The 10,910-nt window shown below is 43.5% G+C and overlaps 1 protein-coding gene across 1 annotated transcript in view; it reads left to right on the top strand.

The window, feature by feature from the left end:
• Window positions 1–7,981, top strand: part of LOC114057457 (glutaminase kidney isoform, mitochondrial) — a gene marked incomplete at its 5' end in the record, with an annotated part of 28,496 nt that extends 20,515 nt beyond the window's left edge. Inside the window, 4 exons of the mRNA XM_027883763.1 lie at window positions 6,674–6,735; window positions 7,008–7,084; window positions 7,241–7,304; window positions 7,650–7,981. Coding sequence (XP_027739564.1) covers window positions 6,674–6,735; window positions 7,008–7,084; window positions 7,241–7,304; window positions 7,650–7,806 — 360 coding nt within the window. The remainder of the gene's footprint in view (window positions 1–6,673; window positions 6,736–7,007; window positions 7,085–7,240; window positions 7,305–7,649) is intronic.
• Window positions 7,982–10,910: the final 2,929 nt, after the last annotated feature.

Raw genomic sequence — 10,910 nt, forward strand, 5'->3', positions numbered from 1 at the left:
AGACATTTGCATCCTCTTTCAGATTCATCCCTGGTTTATTTTTGTCCTTTTAGGGGCTGCTTATATTCTATATTTAATTTCAAAGTTTAAGCTTCAAAATTCACTTTGATCAGGTTTGAGGGTTTTTTTCTTTTGCTTTTCAGTTTGATTACATCCAGGGAAAAAGCCATCTAAAGGCTGTGTTTCAAACATAGTTCAGTTACAAGTTCATTGTGTAAAAACTAGATGACTAAATAGTTTACTTGGTGCTCTAGATTTACTTCTTCTGGTTTTTATAGGTCAATATTGCTGTTTCAGAATATATATTGGTGTCTTGTATTTCAGGATTTTTTTTTCCCATTGATAAAATGAGCATCTGAAAACCAGCAGTTCTTCTGGAGAGTAGGAGGAGTGATTGCTTTTTGCTGCATACCCCAGTGACCCTCATCATGGGGGGATCAGCTTTAGGAAAAGCAGCAGCTGAACAGTGCTGCTGTGAAGTTGAATTTCTGTTGATTCTGTAGCTTTTATCGCTTTGTGCTCGTGGCTCACGTAACCTCTTTGCTCCTGCCTCATTTGTCAGTACTTGGGCATTTGCAGAGGCCTTGGGAGTAGGCAGAGTTTGGAGGAGCCGGTCTCTTTCCGCTGTGAAGCGTTAATCCCCCGTTCACTAGACGAGCGCTCACCTTGGGCAGCTTAACAATCTATTTTTTGCGTTTCCGAGTTAATCCTGCGCTGAGCCGGATTAGCCGCGCTGTGTGCTCCGAACAATGGGTGCAAAGCTGAGCTCGTGGGCAGTGCCTGCCGCCGGCCGTGGGGTCCCTGGGGTCACCCGGCCCCCGGGCCTTGGCTCGTGTGCTCCCTGTGTCAGTATGGCCCTGCTGCCAGACAGGGTGGGTGAGGAGGGAATGTGTGGGACATCACCGAGCCCTTTGGCGCTCATCTTCCTCCTGACTGGAACAACGTGCTGCCGGGATGTGTTTGGTTTGGAGCTATCACCTGACAGACTTCTGGTATAAATAGGGAACTGGGCTGTGTCACCCTTGCTGTGCGTGCAGGTGCCCCAGGAAGGCGGCCAGGATGTTGTGTTTGCAGATTAGCCGTGCTCGGCGTGGGTGGGTAGCGGTGGTGTGGATAAGTCAGGTCACTTCCAGACAAGCCTGGCTGATTGCCCTGCTGCGCTCTGCACCGGCCAAGAGCCGCAGGACTTCATTCCCATCGCCACGCTGCTCTCCTGCAGCTGGGAGGATTGTCAGGAGGCTGGTTGTCATGTTCCCACAGCCCTGCTTACCTGGGACCCGCACTGGGATCCCCCTGCATCAGGCCCTGGGGTTGGTGTGGCAGTCACATGTCGCTGGGGAAGTCCTGAGCTGCAAGAGCTGAAGTTTAAATCCCAAACTGTCTCTATACCTCTGTGCTGTGCAGGGGAACAATTAAAACTTTGTTCTTCAAACCAGTTGGCCAGGAGGGCAGGGTTCCCAAAGGAAAATGTTGCGTCCCAGTTTAAGCACAAAATATGGGATGTGAGAGAAGAGTGTGCTGCTCGTTTTCTCTCCACTAGCTCTACTCTCTTTTTTTAACTCCCCTTCTTGTATTTGAAAGTCTGTCAGCACACTCAATCTGGTGCATAGTAAAGGTCAGATATAGTAAAGTTCCTGAGAAACAATATGAATTGAAACCCTTTTTTCCCCTCAATATTTTGAACATCTCTGAAGGCTAACCTGCGACATCACCCCTAAATATCATGGAAAGAGCATTGGAAAGTTTAGGGGGGGGGGTGTTTATTTATCCTTGTTTGTATTGCCTTGAGCAGCACTATTATAAACTGTTGGGCTTGACTGTATTGCTCAGCCACCTGGAGAAACAGTAAAGCTGTAAGTCGTATTTTTTTTAGAATGTAAATTCTGTTATGTTTTCAAAGAAATTGGAGGGAGGGGTTCTCAGGAAGCAGGACATAGTAGGAAATTAAAATCCAGATTCAGTGACCTTTTTAGCTAAGAGCTTCTCATGGAATTAATCCAGCTTTGAGCTAAATTAATTTTTTCTAAAGGATTTGTTTTCCTTGCATGCACAGCTGTTTGGCTTTTCTCTCCTGACCGAGCGCAGTGCAGAGCAGAGGCTCTCCCTGCCATGCTGGAGGTGTTGCAGCAGTAGCAGAGGGGGACAGAGCCCTGTAGTGATGGGGACACGCAGGCAGGGACAGAGCACAGGGGCTGGTGCACTCAGCTGCTTAGGTCTGAGGTTTGGTTGTTTTATATGAAATGCTGAGTGTGAGCCAGCGGGCAGAAGGTGTCAGGTCGGTCACTCTCCTGTCACAAGACTGTAGCAGTTAATTTTCATCTCTGGGCCTTGATTCCCCATCTTAGTGCCAAAACTGATGGCAGAGTTCTCTCTGTGAAGTGTTTGGAGTGGTTTGCTGTTGATGGTGTTAGAGCCAGGCAGTGATAGACACACTTTTCTTCGCTAAAAAATAAAATCTTCGAAACTCAGTCTGTGTAGAGAGAAGTGATTCCATCTCAGTCTTGCACAGTCATTTGCCATTAGCCATCATGAGACCATTTAAATAAGTCTGGATTTGGGTGTGCAGCTCAAGTAGGCAAGACTGTTCTGTTACAAATAGTCCACCAAGGCAATTTTCAAGTTCCAGCCAAGCCTTTCAGATCGGGTAGATGTGCTGAAATTTCACTTGCAGTGAATATGCACTTCAGCATATTAACACTGAAGTTAAACTTTTTTTTTTTTTAAATTAGGTTTTTCAAGTTGGTACACTGAGAAATTGAAAAACAAAAGAAAAAATCTTAATGCCTTGCCCCAGTCCTTTGACAACGTGCTTGCAGAGAAACGGGGCAGCCGTGCACTTGCTGTGCGCTGGGCATGTGCTCCCTGAAAGGCAGAGGCAGCAGCCCTCGTGCTCTTCTGTTCCTGTGTGGTCAGTTCACATCTGAGCACTGCCTGAAGGAGGCTTCTTTGAAACTTTAAACATATCCAGGCTTAGGAGGTATTTCAAATAACTGTGATACGAAGCTTTGGACTAGGAGTCACGCTAACACCGAGTTTCCCTCTGCAACTTTCAGCGCCGTAGAACACTCCGTTTGTGCTTTTGGGGTTTTGGGTTGGTGCTTTTTCTGTTTTCGCCTTTTGGTCCCCTTTTATTCTGAAGTGCCTGCAGCAGCGGTGTGACTTCCTGCCGCTCTGAACTCTGGGTGTTTCCTTCCTTTGACTTGGCCTCGGTGTAGTTCTTGAGCAACAACAATCTTGATTTTTCTTTCTTGTGCTGTGCCTGTCCTCACCCACGGACTTGCAGGACTGTTAGGTGCAAAGGACCTCTGGAGGTTGGGGTCATTTGGTCACCTCCAGTGTGAAGCAGGCCTTGAATCCTCCGTAGCTTCATCCAGCTGAGTCCAAGACCTCTAACACTACTAACCTGAAGGTGAAAAAAACGAGGTGTGTTTCTGATCTCTAGCACTGAATGACACATGGATTCCCGAGGAACCTTTCCGTGCTGGTTTCACTGCCTGGATAACCAGGATTGTATCCAGCCCTGAGGAAAGAGTGTTTTACAAAGAGGGTTTCGTGGTAGGTGAGTGAGCAGTGCTCTGTACTGATGGCATGATGAGAAGAAAGCTGCTGAGTAGTTCACTGCTTCAGTGCATGCAGGTTTTCTCTCCCACTTGACCAAAGGTGGAACAGTTTCCCCTGTGGGTTTGATCCAGCCATACAGCTGTATGATAATGTGGGAGCCAGCTCATATATATAGCAGAGGGACTCCATCCCTTCTCCTTCTATTAAATTTTCATAGTTAGAGAATTAGTAGGAAAAGGTAGTTCATGGATGCTGGGTTGAAGGTAGTAAACTTTCTGTTTCTAAACATTAGAAACTATTGTGTTCGGCAGTGCAGTTACAGAAACACCAGCACTGAATGTGGATCGTGAGGATTGTGAACCACTTGGTGAAAACTCACTGACAGTCTCTTTAAACACTTAAATTAGTTGCCTTCTGCCCTACTTAGTTAAAATGGACACAGCTCATCTGTCATCTTCACTGGTTTGGTTTTTTTCCTCCCCTACAGTTAATCCCCCTAAAATCTTACGTTTGCCCCTCCCACTTTAGAGTTTATTTTGGCTCTTAATTATCTTGCAATGGACCTCTTATTTCAGGCTAGTACACAGTGAGTTTGGGGGTAAAGAATTTGTGGTTGACTTTATGGCAGCTTAAGTGAGATTCTGCACAGATACACAGCTTCTGGCAGCAAGTTCAGCTGCTCACATAGTAACTTTTCCTCAATGTAAATGATAGCCTTGTACATGATGATTTAGTATATATGCTTCTTGGATTAATATTCTCTTGGAAACTAAGGAAAGATCCTTAAGATGCTCATGGAGGTGGTATATTCTTACTTTGAATTCAAAATGTATTTTATGTCTGCAGATTTCTAAATTTTATTGAGTTTACTTTTTTTTAGGTGAACTCAATAAAACTGTTGTTTATGAATGCCTTTTGAAGAATTTCATTTGTTCATTAACAAATTTTCACCTCATTACATTTGTTAATTTTTTGGCCTGGACTCTGCTGCAGATAGAGTAGGGTTCAGTTATGGGGTCAAGGTCAATTCTCTTGCTTTTTGTATTCTATTATTTTTGCTGTTGTACAGAGAGCAGTCGTGTTTCCTCTCAAATTTACTTCTTCTGAACTAAACAAGCAGATGTTTTCTTCTGTGTGTCTGGATTTATACTTCTTTGTTTTGATCTATTAAGAACTTCAGATTTATAATAATGCAGCCTTGGATTTTACGTGCTGTATCTTAAGAAAGGAGCAGCTTTAACCTCTCCCAGATTGCTGAGAGACTTGGGCTAAAATGATTGTGTTAGAAAGCCTCAGAAATCTCCCAATTACATTTTGTCACATTATTATAGAAAATGGCTTCGTAGCAAAATGTTCAGCTGAATCCAGAGGGATTCTGGGCCCTGGCTGCACTTGGAAGGTTTTTTTAAAAATGGAATGTGTGTTATTTTTATTTTATTACTGTATTACGCATTTGCATTTCCCAGAAACATCAAGAAGCCCAGCCAAAACGGTCAGTTACCTCTGAAATGGTTTTTGTGAAAGACAAGAGTGTCCTTTGGTCATCCTAGATCCTGAAAAGGGAGAGTATTCAGCACCTGCAGGACCTGAAACACGGGAGTGCAGCCAGCCTGGTCTGCCCATGGGGCCCCAGCAGCAGAGCAGCACTCATCATCTCCCTCCCTGAGGAAAATGCCTGAATCACCTTGATGAAATGTAGAGATTATCAAACCAAATTGCCCTTTCACACCTGTGTTTAAATACAGTTGGCAGCCCAGCGTCTGTAAAAGATATGCACTCTGTTGGGAGGTTTGGATACTTTGGTGTGGCTGTGCTGCTTGCTGTGAAGAGCCCAACGAAAGTGTGGTTGAGTGCCCTGAGCTGGACTTGCTGCCGCAAGTCTGTGCATCTGTGACAGCTGCAAGATCACCCCAGGAAGGTGGAGAATCCGTAGCCCTGCGGGGCAGTGGCTCATTCCCATGGTTCTGCAAAACCCCAGTGTTGAGCCAGGGCTGGAGAGGAGGCAAGCCCAGCCATGGGGCAGCTGGGGGGGGCTGCCTGTGGGTTGGGTGGGCTTATAATGCAAACTCAAAAGGAGCTACAGTAGTTTGTGGGTACTGGATTGAGGGTGGCTCTGTGTCCCCTTTATATTTCCATCCTGGCCTTTGCGCCTCCTTCTCCTTATAGCTCGGTCTCTCTTTGCGTCAGTGCATGTTTGAGGTGTAAAAAACAACAAGCAATTCCACAAGTGTGGTTTATAAGAGGCACAGATGTTGGCTCATCTGTGGCCTTGTGAAAATATGCCAGTGTTCCTGCAGGAATCTGTGGGAGACTTGCTTGTGGGTGGGGATTTTTTGTTTTGTTTGTTTCTCCTCCTTGTTGTAGAAGGTCAGCGCAGCATTGGTTTCCTCCTTTATCTCTGTTTCTTGGCTGATGGCAGTGGCAGAGCTTTGTAGACTCAAAAAGCAAAGCAGCATTTAGAAATCTTACTGGAAAGTACCGTGAAACAGTGCCTAGAAGTGGCTGTATCAGTTCATGAAAGAAACCATGTAGCTTGTCATTTTTGGCTCTTGTTAAAACTTGCAGAGTTGTTATAGCTAGGACACATTAAAAATGTGCAGGGGGCGAGGTTGATGTAGCCTGACAGTATTGTTTCTTCTCTTCTGCTAACATAGATTTCTCCTGGCACTAGGAATCTTTGCAGCTAGTAGTAAAAAAAAAAAAAAAATCTTACTTTCCAGAATGAGTTAGTCTTATGAGGAGTTCACGGTTTTATGAATTGTTAAAGTGATACTGTCTGTGCAATTCAATACTTGGTGTCATTAGGCAATCAGAGAAATATGGTTTGTCCGTACAGCAAGCTCATGTTTTTTACCACAGTACAGCAGAAATGCATGTTTTATAGTTCTTTTACTGCTTTTAGCCTTGGAAAGACAGACCTTACAGTACTGGTAGCGAAGCAAGCTGGAATGAATTATTCCAGTGTTTTATGCTGTACTGCAAAATGTGGCCAAGCAAGGGGATACAATTAGCGAGTTTCATAAGCAGTGAACCAGCTGGCCATGCTGGGCTTTTCTGGGTTTCCTTTCTGAGGAAAGAAGATCAATAAACTGGACTTCATCTCTCTTTATAGGTGAAGTCTGTGATAAATCTGCTGTTTGCTGCCTACACAGGGGATGTGTCTGCACTCCGGAGGTAAAAATCAGCGGGGGTCTGGGAATAGGAATGCTGCTTGTTCGGTTCCTGCTGTTGTTGTTTATTTATGAACATGCACATGCACTGCTGCTGTGTTGGGGAACTTTGAGCTGCGTGAGCTAGAGATTGAATATGTCCACCCAAAACCCAACAAAAGACCCAAACCTAACCACCAAAAAGGTACCCTCAGCAAGGGGATATTGTTCCATGCTAGTTTTGTAACTTGCTTCAATTATGTAAGACTTTTCTCTGTAACCTATCTTTCTTTTAAGGTTTGCTCTGTCAGGAATGGATATGGAGCAAAGAGACTATGACTCACGGACAGCCCTCCACGTGGCAGCTGCAGAAGGTGATGTCTCCTCACATGTCATTTGCTCTCTCTGGCAGTGGGAGGTGGTCAGCTCGCTTTAGAGTATCTTTGCTCTCTCTGTGCATGCTTGCTTTTGTCTGTTTGTACATGGGTGTGTATAAGTACATAACACTGACAAACCTGCTTTTCTTATAGGACATGTGGATGTTGTTAAGTTTCTACTGGAAGCATGCAAAGTGAATCCTTTCCCCAAAGACAGGTGAGTGGTTTTATTGCTGGTTTGGAGGAAAGATGCTCCAATAGCATCTCCCCACTCCCTGAGTGAGGAGAGGTGTCTGTCAAATAAGAGTGAAGTGTATTGATCCAGTCCCCTGAAGCAAAAGGAGCTGGGTCCTTTTTTGTAGGTTCTGCAGAGCAAGCAGGAATAAAAAACCCAGCTCTAAAACAGTTATTTAAAAGGTTATGCTCAGCTTAATGAAGTAATTCCATAGTTAGTGAACTGAGTGTGGTCTTTTCAGCAGAGTATGTAAAGAACTAGATTTTTGGGGCTTTCAGCTCTGTGCTTCACGTGCTGGTCTTAAAAATACTGTGCTGTTTCTCCTAGGTGGAATAACACTCCTATGGATGAAGCTTTACATTTCGGACACCATGATGTTTTTAAAATTCTTCAAGAGTATCAGGTCCAGTACACGCCATCAGAGGATTCCAACAACGGGAAGGAGAACCGAACGGTTCATAAAAATCTGGATGGCTTACTATAATCATCTTCAGCTAGATCCTAAGAATCAAATCACTTACCTATTTAATTGTGGTATACATAAGTAATGAAGAGCGTGTGTGTTTCTATCTGATAGTGGTATATATTTTACAGAAGTCTCTGTTACTTCAGTGTTACGTTACAGGAGTTTCTATACGCACAGGACAAATCCAATCTCTTCAAAAGAAACAAAACCAACTAAGAATCTCCCTCCATAATGTGAGCAATATTACCTCATGCTGCATATAATTGATGTATAAAAATATTTAGCTGTTGTTGGCTTTACTGTGCACTACTTAATTTATTTTTGTGTTCTGTGTGAACTCTAGTCTGTGGTCAGGAATTTTTCTGCTGAATTTTTGTTTCTCTAGCCCTCAGTTTCCAGTATGGCCAAGGTGAGCCAGAGTACTGTCAGGTATGAGCGTCAGTGAGGTTTTTTTGAAAGCTGAAGATGCTGATGTAGATTTCGGCTGGGTGTGTTAAGTAAGGATCTGCACTTACCTTTTGGAAAAAAAAAAATAGAAAAAAAATATTTCCACACAACCTTGTTTACATAATATAAATATCACAGAGTATATAGGTGACAATTGTCAATGGTCTAGGCTTGTTCTTAGAGATAGTCTTGTCAGGGAATGTGTTTTAAGGTTTGTTTGACCAAATGGTGTAGGGGAATGTGACTTGTAACACCGGTGTGTAGTGGGGTTTTTGTTGGGAAGCGTTTCTTTCAGTTCCCTTTGTCTTGCCTCCCTCCTCTCTCTCTCTCTCCATGTTCAGCTGCTAAAGTACTTCCCTGTGACAGGGGAAAGCGGGTGCTTCCACTCCGTGCAGGTGTTCCTTGCAGGTCTATTTGCACTACAGCGAGCCTTGGCAAGCTGCAAACCCCCGCTGGGGCTGGCAGGGGTGTCCTGGGTGGGTGCACCAGGAGCCAGCGAGGGGAATGGAAGCACAGGGAAGGCAAAGAACCAAACCAAATACTACACGTAACTCTGAACTAATTTAGGCTTGTTATAAGGAACACGGATGGAGTGAAACAGCTTTAAGGAGCATAGAGCCAATCAAAGCATGGGCAGAGCAGGAGATAAGCCAGGTTTTTGGGTTATGTTCTCTTCTTGCACTGCCGTCAACCAGGGAGCAGGCTACTGCATCAGTGGGATTCTGCTGGTGTAGAACAGGAGTTCAGCACCAGGAGCACAAGCAGGTAAATGCCTTTTGTGGTGGCATTTAATGTCTTGCCACTGGAGCCAGCATGGCATGTGCCCTGTTATGGGAAATGTAGATGCAGATATTTGTCGTTTGCAGAAGTACAGTGTTCCCACAGCTCCCTGTCCCATGTGCAATTGCTTCTGCCAGTACTGTGGCATAAAACCTCAGAAGTGAGCAGTCACTTAAGATACTAGCAAAACACCAGAGTTGTTGGACATAGGCAAGAATTTTAGCACAAGAATTTTAGGCAAGAATCATTTAGTACACAGAAAAGGAGATTGTGCTTGAGAATTGTGTATATGGTGGTTTTTATCCTAACACGTAGCGTACAAGTCATTAGATCTCAAAGTTCAAACTTTCTGTGTTTTGGCACCAAAATCCTCCTGAATAATGCCCAAATTCTTTTCAGAATGGCCCAAGCACTTTACAGAGATGATATGAACCACATTATCCTCCTTTAGCAATGGGTACACTAAGGCTTAGAGAGAAGTAACTTCTCCAGAGCAACCCAGCAGGTCAGTATAGTTGAGAATAGAACCTTTCTAGTTCCTGTACAGTCTCTTGTTAATATGCCATACTGCCTCCCTGCAGGGGGGACAAATCACATGGAAAAGTGCTTGGTACTCATCACAAACAGTGACTGTCTTCATGATGATGAAATCTTGGAAGAGTCTGAAAGTCTAAAGCCCTGAAATAGCATTTCGAAGCTGGCTGGCATGGTTATCAAACACTTTTTCTCAAGAATCTTACTGTTCTTAAGCTGGTTGGGTTTTTTGGCTTCTTTTTTTTTGTTTGTTTGTTTTGTTTGTTTGTTTGTTTTTGTGAAGATCAGCTATTTTTCTGAAGGCTTTTAGCCCCTTCTTTTCACATCCTGTGTCACCGCCACCTCAGTTCTAACCAAGACCTAAACACAGCCTCTGGCTCTTTGTTGAGCCACACTGGTCACTGAGTAGCACAAGGCCTCTTCTCTGCTGCACCCCGAAGTAAATTCCAACATGTTTTCTCTGGTAACAGATCTGTCAGCTGTAATGTAAAGGAATACTTTCAGATGGATTCTGCTCTAGTATTCTGAATTTCTGTGCTAATCTGACTTCTTCCATATTTTTTTCCCTATTAAAACACATCCTATAGCTTCTCAGAAAAATACCTGATTTAAGCTTTATTTAACTGACATTGCATTGTTCAAACTGGCATTTTTAAAAGATAAGTATATTATATATAGTACGCATATATAAACAAACCAAAACCAAAAGGATTTTAACTGGGTTGACATTGAAGATCATAGCTGTCCCTAAAGTTAACGCTTTCATACCGCCTGCTCTTAGCCGGTCTTTAGCTTCAGTGCATTTTTGCTGGTTAGTTTTAGTATTTTCTCATTGTGAGAAGATGGATTACTTTGTAATGTCCAATTCAGCGATGCAGCTACTTTAGACATGGCGTTATTTATAACTATAAATATATGCAGTACATTGGTTTGGCTGTTTATCATTCATGACACCGACATGTAGATCTTACAGTAAATAGCTTTTGGTTATCTTATCCAGCGCTGACTTCCTTACGCTCCAAAGAGGATTCCCCCACTCCTTTGTTTTTATGTCATATATGTTTCTTCTGTATCACAACCTAAAAAGTTGTTAAGCTAACTTAATGCTTTGTACTCAGAAATCTTGTGGTAGTCTTAGCATTAATTAGCCTATCCTTGTGAACAAACTGTATTGTACCAGATTTTTTTGCTTCAGAGCTGGACTATCCGTGACTATACTTACTGGCAGTGTACTTCTGGTCATTGTTAACTGACTGGGCTGATCTTGACTTTAGATTCTGTATTGTGGGGACTAGACAGTGATGAATGTATTTCTAGCAGTTTCCCATGAATGAATCTAAACTTGAGCTGTACTGGTTCTG

Source organism: Empidonax traillii, unplaced genomic scaffold, assembly GCF_003031625.1.
Source record: "Empidonax traillii isolate 1590-97213 ecotype Southwest subspecies unplaced genomic scaffold, ASM303162v1 scaffold134:size1062425, whole genome shotgun sequence".
In the NCBI taxonomy this organism is placed as follows: Eukaryota; Metazoa; Chordata; class Aves; order Passeriformes; family Tyrannidae; genus Empidonax; species Empidonax traillii.